Source organism: Juglans regia, chromosome 12, assembly GCF_001411555.2.
Source record: "Juglans regia cultivar Chandler chromosome 12, Walnut 2.0, whole genome shotgun sequence".
NCBI lineage: Eukaryota > Viridiplantae > Streptophyta > Magnoliopsida > Fagales > Juglandaceae > Juglans > Juglans regia.
Genome location: NC_049912.1, coordinates 4,756,576 through 4,773,395, shown reverse-complemented (window position 1 = coordinate 4,773,395; position 16,820 = coordinate 4,756,576). Strand labels below are relative to the sequence as shown.

Here is a 16,820-nt window from a genome sequence, read left to right as displayed (position 1 = left end):
CTGATTAAAAATGCAAGGTCATAATTATCATGTAAACCAAAGACAAAACCATAAAGGTATTAGTATTTCGTGATCTTAATTAGCATTTTGCAGGTTTTTGAAAAATTCTCTATAAATCTTGTTTGAAGATGCTTGATTGATTTATTATATAGCAATAGTACCATCCAAAAAAAAAAAAAAAAAACATTATAGGTGTAGAGTTTGAAAGTGAATAGTGGCTTATACATAAAATTATTCATAAAAAAATAATAATGTTAGGCACAAATTTCAAAAAGTACTTTTTTATACTATTTGGTACATGTACAAATCATTTCTCTATAATAAAAGGATATGCCTTTTCTTTTTAGAAAAAAAAAAAAAAATCAGATCATTAATGTGAGTATTTAAAGATCTAGCTATTAGTTTATGAAAACTTCTCTATTTTTGTTTGAAGATTTCTGGTTTATTATAGCAATACTATACAAAAATATTTTGGAAAAGAAAAAGATTATTCAAACAACTCATAGTTCAATGGAGTTTTAGAATTAATAGACTCTCACCTACAAATACCACTCAAACATCCATATTCCTGCAAAAATACTTGACAATTAATCAAATCACACAACATTTAATTCTTTATAGCCAATCTCTAACTTGGCTCATAATCCTTTCAAGTACCTCCTGCTGGATCCCTTAATGATTCGAGTAGCTCCAAGACACCTGTCCCAAGGTCTGGTCTCCTTTTTCTGTTATTGTCAGAACACATCAGTGCCAATTCAGCCAAAGATTGAGCAACCTCCAATGGCCAACGTCCAGCCGAAGGATCCAAAAGGGATTCAAAATTGCCTGCAAGTAAGGCAGAGTTGACTTCATCTACTATAGAGTAGGGTGGTGATTTCCCTGTCAACAATTGCAGTAAAATGATTCCAAAGGAGTAAACATCTGACTTCACAGTAAGAACTCCTCTTTGAAGAAATTCAGGATCTAAGTAAGGCAAAGTTCCCTTTGGAACAGTGTTATGACTCAGTGTTACACTGTCACTTGAACTTTGATTGCGGCTTAACACGCGGCAAATTCCAAAGTCACTAAGTTTACATACATAGCTGGAATCAAGGAGAATATTGGCTGGCTTCAAATCTCCATGCACTATGGTGCGAGGTCGAGTACTGGAATGAAGATACACGAGGACAGAGCATAACTCTATGGCGATCCGTAGTCGAGTTTCCCATGACAATGGAGGACTGTTGTCCTTGCATTTGAGTCGATCTTCAAGGCTTCCATTAGGAAGATATTCATAGATGAGTGCAAAAGCTTCAGGGCAAGATCCAATGAGTTTCACAAGATTGGGATGCCTCAACTGACCCAATACATTTACCTGATATATATGTATACAACCAATAAATTTAAGATCAAATTATTCAACCAAAATTTTTGAGATCAAAATAATTTTTCATTGAAAATGTCTCCAAACATGCTAGCTTATTTAAGTAAAATATTTTTCTGATCTAAAAAACTCTAGTGTTTTTCAATTAATGCATATACAAACCTCCATTTGGAACTCTTGAGAGCCTTGGGAGCCATGAGAATGTAACATCTTTATAGCTACCTCAGTTTGTAGGCGACCTATATAAATGTTGCCATATCCTCCTTGTCCAATTTTCTGGGATTCATGAAATCCTTGAGTAACTTCTGCAATTTTAGAAAGGGAAAATTCAGGCAGCTCGAGCATGTATCCATTTGAGTCCTCTTCTTTTCTCTTTAGCCCTTCAGCTTCTTTCAGTGCATGATCACGCTCCATCTGCAATTCATCCCTTTCTTTCTGTAACTCTGCAAGTTGGCTCTTTAATGATGTTTCCTGTTCTTTGGAAATCCATAGTTCATCTATGTATTTGTCTCTCTGATTCTCTGCATCTTGGGCCTATTGATCAGATTATTAGCAATTTCTGTAAGATTTAAAAAGCTTACAATTGTATTGTTTTCAAGCATATATGGTGAGTGCATGTAGAAAAATTATAGACATAAGCTTCACATTTCTACGCACCTCTTAAAAGCATATGATTTTACTCTTTTGCCCTCATATTTTATGAAATATTTTCATGATACGAGAGTAAAAGAGTAAAATCACATATTTTTAATTAATGTGCAAAGTGCGAGGCTTCTGTGCAGCATAACTCATGCATGTATTAGTCATGTAAAATGCACTATTTTTTTGCAAAACGTGTAATGAAGAGTGTAAAGAAAACCCCCATGAATTCAAAGCGTTGAAGAAGTTCACTTAAGTCTCTGGATAGAGTTTTTCTCTCTGGATAGAGTGTAGTCCCTTAGAAGGCCTTTCAGATCGGAAGAGGGGATAATGGAGGACGACTTAGCTAAACAGTGGGAGGGACTAAGTCTTACTGAGAAGGAAAAAGAGGAAGTGATCTTGGAAAAAGACTCGTCTGAAGTGGTCGACCAGTATGGCAAGTTTTGCCTACTGGTTATGATCATAGCTGAGAAACTAGTAAACAGAGAAGCATTCAAAGCCACAATGGCCAAGATATGGAAATGTGAGAGCTGGTTCAAGTTCTCAGAAGTAGGAATGAACAAGTTCCTGGTCGAGTTCAATAAAGAGGAAGATCTACAGAAAGTTATTAAGGGCAGACCCTGGTCTTTCGACAGATGGCTACTATGCTTGCAGGTGTTTGAAGGGAATAGGTCCATAAATGAAGTCCTTTTCAATAAAGAGGAATTCTGGGTGCATGCATACAACATACCACTATCAAGTATGACCTATGAAGTTGGAACTCAGATTGGAGGATGTATTGGTTGAGTTTTAACTGTCCAGGTTGATGAAAGAGGGATTGGCTGGGGGAAATTCTTAAGAATAAGGGTGGAAATCAACATATCAGAAGCGCTGCAAAGGGGGGTGTTCTTATCATATGCAGGCAAAAAGACTTGGATTCCCCTTAAGTACGAGAGGCTTCCCACTTTCTGTTTTAAATGTGGGGTGATTAAGCATGCCAAATCAGGCTGCTTGGTAAGCTCACTTGGAGACAGCAAGCTGCAATATGGTGCATGGCTGCGAGCCCCAGCATCTAAGGACAATGATTTCTCCCACAAAACCTATGGCAATGCAGAAACACAGGAATATTCAGAAAGTCAGTCATGGAGGAAGGAGAGGGAGGTCAGGGACGATGATCAGAAAATCAAGACCAAAGCAGCAGCTGAAATCCCGGAATCGTGCAAGTATGATGGTGACAACACAGGTAGCAAAAAGGCTACTGAAAAGCTGATATCTCCTAGTTTTGCTACAGAACCAGTCCAGCAGGCTATCAAGGTAAGCCCCTATGTACTTAACTTGGAAAGCTCTGAGTTGACTCCTCAATTTGAGGAAGTATGTTCCATGCAAGGTATCGAGGTGTGCACCAAGAGTGCAATAAGAAACTCAGGGTTAGACAAAACCCAACAGGCAGGCCTGGGCCATGAGGGTTGTCTGGATCTAAAAGCCCAAGCATCCTCCTTGGCCCATTTTGTCTCGGGCCAGGTCCAGGAACTGGAAAGGATTAAAACTAGAGCTAGTTGGAAGAGGAAGGCAAGGAACAAGAGCTTTGAAAGGCTTGCAATTGGGCTGGAGAAGAACAAATCTGAAAGCTTAATAGGTAACAAAAGAATTATCACCAGATCGATGACAGAAGGGGCAGTGCATGAACTGAAGAAAACAAAGCATGGGGCCTTTCCTATGAATTACTCTGGTGGAAGTGAAATGGTGGAGGCTGTGAACCAGCCCCACCAAGTGCCATGAGCTGCCTAAGTTGGAACTGTCGAGGGCTTGGGAACCCTCGGACAGTGAATAATCTGCACACTATGGTGCAAAATAAGTCCCCAAACTTTGTTTTTTTAATGGAAACAAAGTGTAATAGAATTAAGATTGAAACAGTCAGAAGAACACTGAAGTTTGAAAATAGTTTTGTGGTGAACTCAAAAGGATCATGTGGAGGATTGGCCTTCTTGTGGAAAGAAGAATCAGAAGCTGAAGTTATGTCTTATTCAAATAATCATATTTCCCTGATGGTGAAGGAAGGGAGAGCTGATGGTCATTGGGTTCTCACAGGTTTCTATGGCAGCCCGATTACTTCAAAGAGACATGAAAGTTGGCAATTATTGCAGGCCCTCACACCTCCAAGCAATACAGGTTGGCTCTGTGTTGGTGATTTTAACGAAATTTTAAGGTATGATGAAAAGTGGGGAGGGCAATTGAGACCCTACAACCAAATGGAGGCCTTTAGGGAGGCAGTGGGAAGATGTGGGCTCTATGATATGGGCTATTATGGTAGTAAATTCACATGGTCAAACGGGAGGCATGGCAATGCATTCACTAAAGAAAGGCTGGATAGAGCCTTTTGTAATAATGTTTGGATAGGGATGTATGCTGGCTCGAGAGTTTATACTCTTCCAGCCCTCAACTCAGATCATAGGCCCTTGTGGACTGTGTTAGACCTGGTGCACATGTACTCTGTCAGACAACAGAGGCCTTTCAGATATGAGGCTTGTTGGAACCTGAGGGAGAATTGCATTAAAGTAGTGGAGGAAGCATGGAGATTACCTAGAGTAGCAACAAACAAAATGCAATCCATTGTTGAGGGGCTTAAGTCTTGCAAACAGAAACTATCTCAGTGGAGTAAACAGCACCATGGCAGCTTCAAGAGAGAAATCAAACAACAAATGGATACCCTTTCAATCCTTCAAGACAGAAACACGGGCTTATTAAATGGAGAGATCAAACAAGCACAACAAAGGGTAGACACACTATTGGAAGCTGAAAATCTCAAATGGAAACAAAGAGCTAAACAGAAATGGCTGAAGGAAGGTGATAGGAATACAAGATTTTTCCATCAGTGTGCATCACAAAGGAGGAAAACAAATGAGATCAAAAAGCTCCTGGATAGTAATCAAGAAGAAGTCACTTCAAAGGAGGGCATCAACACTCTTTTCCAGGATTACTTCACAAGTATTTTCTCAACTTCCAACCCCTGCAGCCCTTTAACTTGCATTGAATCCTTGGAACCAAAAGTGAGTGTGGCACAGAATGAGCATCTGACCAGGCCTTATTCAGTCCAGGAGGTAGAAGATGCTTTATCTCACATGAATGGATTAAGCTCCCCGGGGCCTGATGGTTTCCCTGCATTATTCTATCAACAACACTGGCAAGTGGTTGGAACTCAAGTATGTGAAGCAGTTCTAAATGTTCTTAATTCGAATGGCAGTTTGGACAGAATCAACAACACTTTCATAGCACTTATTCCAAAAAAGAAAACCCCAATGTATGTCACAGATTTTAGACCAATATCTCTATGTAATGTTATCTACAAACTCATCTCTAAAGTCATAGCAAATAGACTAAAAAAGGTGCTGCATAGCATTATTTCTCCATCACAATCTGCATTTGTCCCTAAAAGACTTATTGCTGATAATGTTATTGTAGCATTTGAAGCTTTACACACAATGAAATGTAAAATGACAGGGAAAGAAGGCTACATGGCATTGAAATTGGACATGAGTAAGGCCTATGATAGGGTGGAATGGGGCTTCTTAAGGGCAGTTCTTTTAAAGATGGGATTTGACAGCAATTGGGTGGAAGTGGTTATGAAGTGTATTGAAACTGTTTCATATGCTCTTTTGGTGAATGGTGTCCCTCAACCTGAATTCTACCCCACCCGAGGTTTAAGACAAGGTGATCCACTATCACCTTATCTATTTATACTATGTGCAGAGGCTCTGAGCAACTCAATTTACAAAGCTGAAGAGAACAGATGGATTCATGGAGTTCCTGTTGCTAGAAAACAGCTGAGAATATCTCACCTCTTCTTTGCAGACGATAGTCTATTGTTTTGCAAGGCTAATGCTGTGGAATGGGGAAGGCTAATCAATTTGCTGAGAACTTATGAAATGGCTTCTGGACAAAGACTGAACCTAGAGAAAACTACAATCATGTTTAGCAGGAACACAGCTAGGGCCACTCAAGAGTACATCTTGTCAATAGCTGGAATGAGGTCAGCAAAGCCATATGAAAAGTATTTGGGCTTGCCTTCTGTTGTGGGTAAACATAGATTAAGATCCTTCAATGGCATTCTGGACAACATCAGATCGAGACTTAGCAACTTCAAGGTTCGAGCATTATCACAGGCTGGGAAAGAAATATTTGTGAAAGCAGTCATACAATCCCTCCCTACATACACTATGAGTGTGTTTAAGTTACCAAAAACTTTACTTCAAGCCATAAACAGAGTAATACAAAACTTCTGGTGGGGCCAACAAGAAAAGGAAAACAAGATTCACTGGATCTCATGGAAGAGAATGGGGCAAGCTAAATCAGAAGGGGGCTTGGGGTTCAGGGATTTAGAGTGCTTCAACATGGCAATGCTTGCTAAACAGTGCTGGAGAATTATCCAAGACCCCAACACCCTAGTTGCCAAAGTTCTCAAAGCCAAATACTACCCCTTACTGACTTTTCAGACAACAGAGCTTGGCTTTAAACCCTCATTTGTATGGAGGAGCTTGTTGGCTGCAAGGCATGTAATCGAGACTGGTTCTTTCTGGAGGGTAGGCACTGGGTTAGAAATCAACATATGGGGAGATAAATGGCTGGACCATGCTAACCCAAGGAGGGTTACCAGCCCAGTGAAGAACCTAGAGGGGAATGCTAAAGTTGCAGCTCTAATGGACCCTGAGTTAAAGAGGTGGAACCAAGACCTGATTCAAGCTACCTTTGAGGAGAGGGATGCTCAATTGATACTGGAGACCCCCATCAGCACTATGACTACCAGGGATAGAATCATATGGCATGGTACAAAGGATGGCTCTTTCTCGGTGAAGAGTGCATACCACTTGGTTAAGGACAGGGAGATGGCAAATCATGGGCAAGCTTCAACCAGCAATGGTCTCAAGGAGGTTTGGAGAAAAATTTGGAAGATGGACGTCACACCAGGAGACAAAACCTTTCTTTGGAGAGCCTGCCAGGATGCTCTTCCCACTCAGTCCAACCTGTTTAAAAAGAAAGTGGTGAGTGATCCATTATGCCCAATCTGCAACAGGGAAGAGGAAAGTGTGTTACATGTACTGTGGAGCTGTGAAGCAACAAAGGATGTGTGGAGTCAGTGCTCCAAAAAGCTACAGAAATGCTCCATTTCTAGCTCCTCAATGTTAACACTTTTTGATACATTGACTGATGCACTGAATCAAGAGGAACTACAGGAGTTTGTGATTACAGCAAGGAGGATCTGGTGGAGAAGGAACTCTTTCATTTTCAAGAAAGGATTTACACATCCAAACCAGATTGTTAAAGAGGCAAGAACTACTCTAAACATGATGGTGGAAAAGAAAACAGACCAGTGCAATACCCAAACCTCTTCCACGGTGATTCATTGGAAAGCTCCTCCAGTGGACTGGTACAAAGTTAATTGGGATGGGGCAGTGGACAAAGTTAAGGGGCTGATTGGAATAGGAGTGGTGATAAGAGACAGGTCGGGGCAGGTTATTGCAACATTGAGACAGAAGGAAAAGCTCTACCCTGACCCCCTACTAGCTGAATCATACGGGGCTCTTCAAGCTGTAAAACTGGCCAGGGAGATTGGTCTGCATCAGGTCATACTCGAAGGTGATTCATTGCAAGTCACCAAAGCATTGGCTGAAGACAGAGAAGCATTGAGCAGCTCAAGCATGTTTTGTAATGAAGCTAGACATTTACTAAAGCTGTTTGAAAAATGGGAAGTCACTCATGTTAGAAGGAATGGCAATCACATTGCCCATTTACTTGCACAAAATGCTCTTAGTATTTCTGATCAGATTGTAACTATGGAGGATACTCCATCTTGTATTGCTGATTTGATTTAATGGAATGGTTTAAGGTTTTAATCAAAAAAAAAAAAAGAAGAAGTTCACTTATAAGTAGCAGAACTCGTAACTAAAAAGCTTACTCTTCGTATAGCGTCAATCATATATCCCTCTGCTCTTTGACGCACGAGTGCCTCTTTTTTTAAAGCTGCCATCGCTTGTTGAAGCTGCTCTTCTAAGCTCCGCTCCTGCTATGATCCATAAATCCTTTAATTTCAAAGCCTTGTCGTGTTTTATACCCATTTGATTATTGATTGATTCAGATGAATAATGCCAATGAGAAATGTTAATTAAACATTTTTGGCATACATTAAATTTGCAAACACAGAATGGAATGTAACAGAATGCTTTGCACATACCACAACATTGTGAGCTCCATTAGAAGAAGTTGATATGTTACTTGAACTGGCAATCAACCTCGGACTTTGTTGCACAACTGAAGGAGCGAGATCCAGAGTAGAAGAGCTTCTTGAATAATCCAAAGCCGCCGGCGGAGAGAGTGAACAGCTATACTGCAATGCTTTGCCATTTCTATCATTCCATCCATTTAGAGTTATTTCAACCGGTCTTGTGGGAGAGCTTGCTGAGTAACTAGAATCCCCAGGACTCGTTGGAGATGAAAGCTCTTTAGAACGTTCCGGGAAAGGAGCAATTAGAGCAGCCAGAGCAGTGGTGCTCCTATTGCGCCCAACCGTAACAGACCGTAATTTGGGGTAGTCCGAGCATTCAATTACGGGACTGCCGACCCTGTTGTTGTACCCCGAAGGACCAGACCGTGATCTATTTAGGTTTTGTTGTCCAGTTTCAGTGTCTGCTGCACTTGCTTCCCTATTTTGGCACGCTACTTCCATCAGCAGAATGATGATGATCACATAGAAAGAGGACGACTTTGAAGTGTTTGCGAGAGTTTAATAAAATATTTTTTTTAATATTATTATTGTTTTAAGATTTAAAAAAGTTGAATTGTTTATTATATTTTATGTGAAAACTTAAAAAATTTATAATGATGTGATGTGATGAGATGAGATGAAACACTTCTTATATCTAAACGGAGCTCTGGTTGCGTTTAGATGTTGAGATGAGTTGAGTACTTTATGAATGGTAGTGAATTGAGATGGTAGAGTGTAAAGAAGTTAAGATGAGTTTAGATGTATTTATGGAAAGTTGAAAAAGGTTGTGGAACCCACGTGTAAAGAGGTTTTGAGTTGAGATGAATTTAATAATTTGAGAGCTAGGTATTTGAATGTTAGAGTTAACTTAAAAAGATGAGTTTAGATGTATTTTGGCACATAGAAATTGGAGTATTTTGAAGTGTTTGCCGTAGTGTTTACATATAAACTTTTGAACTTTCTTCAACTTTGAAAAAAATAAAGCATGATTGTAACACCCGTATTTTTAGTGTATTTTTAATTGAAAGATTTTTTGTTATTAATTTAAAATTTATTCTCTTGTTTTAAAATTGTTGGATTTTTTTAGTTGTGTTATTTTTATGATTTTTTTTAGTTTACGAAAATTATTTTTGAAGTGCTTTCTCTAAATTAATTATTTTTATGCGTGTTTAAATTTCTTCTCAAATCAAATTAACTTATTATTGGGTTTAATTAATTATTTTCATGTTAATCACTGTGTTTGAAATATTTTATTTCACTAGCTGTTTTAAAATCGTTTCAGTTGGATCATTTTCGTGACCCAAGTTATGAGGATTGGACCTCATTTCTTTTCTCTCTATTTTTTTTTCCTTTTCTTTTCTTTTTTCTTTTCCTTTTTTCTTTTTTTTTTTTTCTTCTTCTCCGCGCCTCTCTCTCTTTCTCTCTCCGTGCGTCCGCCGTTTGCCCTCGACCCGCCGCCGTGCGCCTGCGGTGGTCGACACCGCCCGGCTTCCCAGCACCCCCACCCACCGGCGACCTCCCCCTCCGATTTCCAGCCCCAGCGCCGCCGTTAGCCTCCACGCACCACACGAAGCCGCGGCATTCCTTGCGCCGCTGCACCGCCGTCGCGCCACCTCCGGCCACCATCTTCTCACCACATCATCCTCGACCTTCTAGCAACCCAATGGACCCAACCCCACCTCCGATCTGTCACCGGTGAAGCCCCACCATCAACATTTCCGTTTTGGGTGTTTTTGCACTTCAACCGCCTATTGCGCCGCCACCCACGGCCAAACCACCACCACTATTCTTCACCGACATCCCTAAGCCCTACCCTATCAATCTCGGGTCTTCGTTTGCACCCGTTCAAAAGTGGGTTTTTGAGACCCACGGCCACAGTGCATTTGGCACTGTTTTGTTGCTGCGTTGCCGCTTCTAGCACCTCCGTGATCTTTCAAAAATTATATTATAGCATTGTAAGTATTTTTCCAAAGTACTTTTGAGATTTAAATGTATTTCTGCGCTAATTCATATTTACTGTTTTTTGTTGGTTGTGCCGGACCGAGTCCGAGGGGTAAGGGGGGGTCGTTTGGATTGGTGGTTGAGAAATTATTTAGAAGGGAATTTAATTTTCTTTGTCCAGTACAGTTTAATTTTTGGAGGTATTAGTTTATATTTTCTGTTATGGAGTTGTGAATGGGAAGAAGTGTGCTTTGTGTAGTATTGTTGGTTAAACTGTTAGTAATTGTTTGGGACTGCGAACTGTTGGAATAAGTGTGAGTTATTGGAATTTGAATTGGCATTGGTCTTGATGCTTGTATTGGACAATACTGAGATTGGTATAGAATATTTTGGGTCGAAGGGTGGGCTGTCCAGATTGTTATTTGGTTGTTTAAGTTGGATTAAACTTGTTGAATTATGGTCTAGAAATTGGGTCTTAAATTGTCGAAGACCAATTTTGTGTTGTTGGACTTTAATATTTAGTTTATATTATTTTTATGAATAGGTGACGAGACGGATAGAGACCGTATTCAAGTCTTAGATAATGCGCTGCAGGAGTCAGGTAAGCGGGGTTCCTATGCTAGGCCTTATACGAATTATTTGAGATTGAGGTTGATTTTCTAAAAACTTTGCATATTTTTGTGGTGAAATGAGAACTTGGGAAAAACAAAACCAACCTCGGTCATTTATTTGCATACTCATGAAATCTGTACAAAAAAGAGAAAAATATGTTCTGACATGCATTGTGTAGACATGAGCTAAATTTTGTCATGTGGTTTCTGAAATCTGGAAAAAGAGCGATATTGGGAATATGAAAAGTTGTGCATTTATTTAGAAAGATGTTTTGGCTTTTGTGTCCAGCGTGTGTAAACTGTCTGATTCTGTTTTGGTACTCTGTATTATTTTGATATAACATCTGAAAACCTTTGGCATGGTGTACTGGTTTTCGTATCTGACTCCGTCTCTGCTTTGCTCTGCTCTGCTTTGTTATGCTCTGCTCTGTTTGGGTTGGTACCAACTTCTCTGTCTTTGAGTGCACCCACTTTGGAAACAAAGTGGTTTTATTGTGGTCTTTCTTGTGTGCACACTCGGGGCTCCGAGAAGAATAAAGGAAAGATTTCACCTCTGTCTCTGTCTGGTTTGGCCACCGGGGTTAGCACAACCCTACCACGGGGGTGAAATATGGTTTCTGCTCTGTTTGATGCTCTGTTTTGATCTGATGATGATACTCAGTTTATGTTATGCCAAAGCACTAAGGGTTTTGCTTGTCTTAAAACCATCGCTCTGTTACTTTTGAAAATAGGTTCTGTTCTGCATGTTAACTCTGGAAAATATTTTGTTCGGCATGTTCTACTTTGTAAATGCTCATGTTTGCACGCTAGCATATGATTTCTGCTTACTGAGTTGTTGATAACTCACCCCCTGTCATTATAATATTTTTTCAGATAATGTGGAGAGTTCAAATGAGGACCTGGATTAGATTGCTGTTTGTGTTTAAGCTGAGGAGATGTTGGTAGAAGAAGGACTTCTGGTGTTCTTAGTTTTAATCTCTTTGAGTTTTAGTAATATCTTGGGTTTCAGTGAGATTTATAAAATTATTGGTTGGGTTGTTATGACTACCGGGAGGTTATGGACCCCTTTGATTTATTATTATTGCATTAAAGATTGTGTGGAGTTTGTAATGAGATTATTGAGAAGATTTGAGATTGATTTCATTTATGAAGTTTTTGGAGATTATTCTTCGAATGTGTTGGGAGACATGATTATGAGTGACAAGTAGTAATTCTCCAAGCCACCCGGGTTTGGGGCGTTACAATGATCCAAGAGTAATAAAGTATCATATTTGCAAAGGAATATGTATAGACCACCTCATAATTAAAACTGAGGCAGAACTACAAAACAGAAAGGTAGCAAAAGAATGACATATTTGCAAGTGTAATTGACAAAAGATTGGAAGCAAACCTGGTAAATATGAGGTGGCCCTTGCAAATCACTTGTACTTGACACGAGAGAGGTGCAGTTTTACACACATACTTCGCTTTCTTAGACCCCACTTCCACTTTTCTGCAAAATGGAGCAGTAATTAAGCTACATCAATCCAAATATCAAACCATGCACATGATCATGCTTGAATAAACCACAGAGAGATTTCAGCCTCTACAAAATCCTCAAAAATCTCAGGCAGCAAGTTTTCACATCACATCATAAGTGTGTTTAGTATGGGGCTTACAGATAGGCCTAAATCTTTGAATATTCTAAAATATAGAAAAGAGTGGCACTACAGCTACCATTAGGAGCTACCGTTAGTAAAAAGAAAAAAATCATAGCGCTAGAAACCATTGGAAAGAGTAGTATAACTCAATAGGAAAATACTTTGGCCACAAAGGAATTATACAAAAATAAACCCTCAAACTGATGTGGCTTGATATGATACATCAGATTGTAAAGTTATTTTTATTATAAAGTTGATCATCTAACGAATTCCATGAATCCACATCAGTTTGTGGGTTTGTTTTGTGTAATCTTTTTTATTTCTGTAGCAATTCTCTAAAGAGAGAGATCTAGAGGAAGACATAGGAAAGAGTACCCCAGAATAATGTTTGACAATATTCTTAAATATTACCTTTTATAGTGATTGGCCGATGTTGATCCTATGACAAGCTTCCTGATCCCATATTTAGAGATGAGTTTTAGGATTCCCTCCCTAATAGAGCCCATTTCAATGGTTTGCGTTTGTGCCTGTACCTATATATATTATTTTGAAACACCACAGAAAAGAGGTCAGAAAACTGATCAGCACTTAGATCGATGTTCCAATCCATGAGACGATCGAGAAGAATTAAAGATGCACATGAGAAGAATTTATACCCCCTTTTGTTGGCAGAAAAGAAAGTAATCCTTCATGATTGCATGCATACTTTGTCTACCAGTTTCTAGGCGTTCTCTGACCTTCCTCCTTTCCGTCATTAAGCTTCGCACTGATCAAGTACAAGAAGAGAAGACGACGACTCAAATAACTCCAAAACTACTTCATAAATAATAAATACATGTGGACTCCAACGTGCTGCATGTTAATTCGGTTTATCATCATCAAGTTTTTTCAAAGATAGATATAACTATATATATAACTTGCCTAAAGGGAACAGCTTTGCAGGCTTGTGAACATGAATGATGCAAATCCTGCTTCCTCCGACGTTGTTCTCTATAGCCCAAGACAGGATTGATTTGCAGTCTTCCACATCTTTTCCCACCGCAACGTATGTGATCATATCCTGATGATCAGCCATGGAATTTCCTCAAGTGATCTTATGCCTACTACTCGCCATATATATGCAAATTAGTCTGAACACATTTTCTACTTAACTACAAAACTCTCAAGTATTTAACGCACGGACTTGTTTGGACTAAAAAACATTCTCAATTTATTTTATCTTTATCTAAAATTTTCCGTACTTTCAAATAAAATATAATAAATAATTTAATTTTTTTAAAATAAAAAACAAATATAATATTAAAATATAATATTTAATAATAATTTATTTACCTTTCAATTTTCATCTCGTCTCGTCTCAACTCAACACAACTCAAATCAATTCCCTATCCAAAGCGAAGAAACTGCATGTACGTGTGCGTAGACTCTGAAATCGGTGATTAGCGTGTATGTGCTTATTACAGTCAGTTTTTGATTGATACTTGCAACTACCCATTAATTCGTGTCCCGACCGCGTCATATAAATATATATATATATATATATATATTTTATAGGAAAATAATTTGTATAATTTTTCAAACTTAAATAAGAAATGAACAAATCTCAGATATACATAAAAAAAACCCTACATTCTATTAATAAATTTTAATTTTAAAATATATATAAAATCTGAAAAATTCTACTTAATTTTAATTTAACACTGTATTTATTATTATTATTATTATTATTATTATTATTATATAAATGCACCTAGCTAGCTAGCTTGGCAGGAAAGTTTTCCCCATTCAAATATGTTTGTAAATGCAGACATGACAATTGCATTTTTCTCTAGCCATTTGTACTTGTTGATCCTGTCCGGATCGGGCTTCTTGTCCTTCCACAGATTGTATTCATCCTGTCCTGATCGGGCTTCTAGTCATTCCACAAATTTAAATATTTTGTCGTATTCATGACATAACATATTACAAGTGGGAGACTCGTTAAAAAAAAAAAAGGTTGAAGGACTCAGCAAGTCATCCTTTTTTAGGAGCCAAAATGGAAAGCACGGTTGATGATGAGCATTTAAATGATTGCCTCTTAAACGACCATTATTCTCCATTGTGTTTTTAGAAAGAGAAGTTCTACTTCTCTCTAGAAAAGTCAAATTCCTTTGATAGCTCTTGCCGTCCACCCTCCTCCCCATTTCATTTTCCTCTTCATTTCTTCTACCGATGTGTGAATATATTTTCATGGTAATATTTTTTTTTTTCTCACTTCCATTTTCACAGATTTATTGTATTCCGGCAACCATTAGTTAACACATGCTCCACTACATCACTCTACAGCCATCGATCTATTGCAATGATGCAAAATTACGATAAAAATGTTTGCGCGTGGCCCTCGCGTATAACTTGTTTCCGCGCATGGGCTTCACGTGCTACCGCTCCTTACAATTTTACCGGCTACATTTTTTCATTTTTAATAATATTTTATTAATTATTATAAAACTAATTTTTATTTTATTTTGGTATAATAATTTTATTCTATCACATTAAAAGATAAAAAAAATAATAATAATTAGAATGATGTTAGATAGAAAAAATATTTTATATTCCATATAATATTTTTCATTTTCTCGAACTACATAATATATTAAGATTTGAAACTTTAGACAAACGTACAAATACGAGATGAAAAAAAAAGATCAGAAGTAGTTATTGCGTTTGTTGTTCTCAATCCCCTGACAAAACACAAAGACTTCAGAACTATTGGATGATGACTTTGTTGTTCTCAATTAATAAGAATTGACACAAAGTGACTACGTGACACTCGCGATTTTCGTCTTCTCCTTCAACTTTCTCAACTGCTTCCTAGTTAAATAGATTGCATTTGAATATTAAGCTGATTAATTGAGTTGAGTATTTTATAAATAATAATGAGTCGAATAGTAGAGGAAATTATGTGGATCCATCTAGACTGAATTTAAAATATATTTAGATGTTAAGATAAATTTAGTACTTTTTATGTAAATGTATGATTCTAAATCATTTAAGTGATACATCTTTGATGTTTACTTACACATTAAATCTATCAAAAAGATTTGAAATGTTCTTGATAAGAAATATGGTGTACAAAATGCTGAAATGGACAAGTATACCACAAGTCAATTTCTTGCTTTTCAAAGAGATGATTTCAAATATGTGGTAGAGCAAGCACACGACTTAACTATCATTTACAATGAATTGGGCCAATGTTGAATGGGTATTACCGAGTGTCTCCAAATTGCTAGTATAATAGACAATTTACCTCATTCATGATTAGATTTTGGTATACTTATCCATTTATGTATATTATTTAATTATTATTGGAAATTAGAAACATGTTCTTTTAAACTTTTGTATGAAAAATATTATTTGTCAAATTTTTATCATTTTTATCAAATAATTAATCTATAAGTAAAAATAATAAATAACCTTTATTCAATTATTATAACATTAAAAAGAATAAAATAATGATAATTTAAAAATGATAATAAATAAGAATTTAGTCGCCATTTTAGACTGAGTCGACGAGCAACCTGCTCCGCATATTATTAGTATTTTTAAAAAGTTCAATGTCATTAAAAAAATAACCAACCACAAGGGGCAAATTCCCATAAATAGATAATATTTGACCTACTTATCACACCATTTAAATGGGCAGGTTTGGGGGTGGGATAAGACACAAAATTTTCTTCTGATCTCATCTTATCATTACATCTTTTTCAAATTTTCATACAAAATATAATAAACAATTCAATTTTTTCAAATCTCAATTCACCTTGTTCAAATCCTAAAACAATAATAATATTAAAATAAAATATTTTAAACTCTTAAACAAAATATAAAATTTCCATCTCAACCCCTAACAAAACACAAAGACTTGAGAACTACTGGACGATGACTTTGTTGTTCTCAATTAATAAGAATTGACACAAACTGAGTACGTGACACTCGCGATTTTCGTCTTCTCCTTCAACTTTCTCAACTGCTTCCCAGTCAATTAAATTGCATTTGAATATTAAGCTGATTAATTGAGTTGAGTATTTTTATAAATAATAATGAGTTGAATAGTAGAGGAAATTATGTGGATCCATCTAGACTGAATTTAAAATATATTTAGATGTTAAGATAAGTTTAATACTTTTTATGTAAATGTATGATTTTAAATCATTTAAGTGATACATCTTTGATGTTTACTTACACATTGAATCTATCAAAGAGATTTGAAATGCTCTTGATAAGAAATATGGTGTACAAGATGCTGAAATTGATAAGTATACCACAAGTCAATTTCTTGCTTTTCAAAGAGATGATTTCAAATCTGTGGTAGAGCAAGCACATGACTTAACTATCATTTACAATGAATTGGG

The 16,820-nt window shown here is 37.3% G+C and overlaps 1 protein-coding gene across 2 annotated transcripts; it reads right to left on the bottom strand.

Annotated features, from left to right (window-relative positions):
• Positions 1–472: 472 nt before the first annotated feature.
• Positions 473–13,533, bottom strand: LOC109018059 (U-box domain-containing protein 33-like). 2 transcript variants are annotated; one of them, XM_035683375.1, is made up of 8 exons: positions 13,351–13,533; positions 13,086–13,195; positions 12,841–12,962; positions 12,180–12,281; positions 8,208–8,676; positions 7,932–8,039; positions 1,526–1,897; positions 473–1,354 (listed from the first exon to the last, which is right to left on the bottom strand). In XM_035683375.1, the coding sequence occupies exons 1-8, from the start codon at positions 13,502–13,504 to the stop codon at positions 650–652; spliced, it is 2,142 nt and encodes a 713-aa protein (XP_035539268.1). In that variant the 5' UTR covers positions 13,505–13,533; the 3' UTR covers positions 473–649. The 2 variants fall into 2 exon arrangements, with proteins under 2 accessions (XP_035539268.1, XP_035539269.1); XM_035683376.1 differs by having other exon boundaries at positions 474–1,354; positions 7,932–8,036.
• Between the last annotated feature and the right edge of the window lie 3,287 nt (positions 13,534–16,820).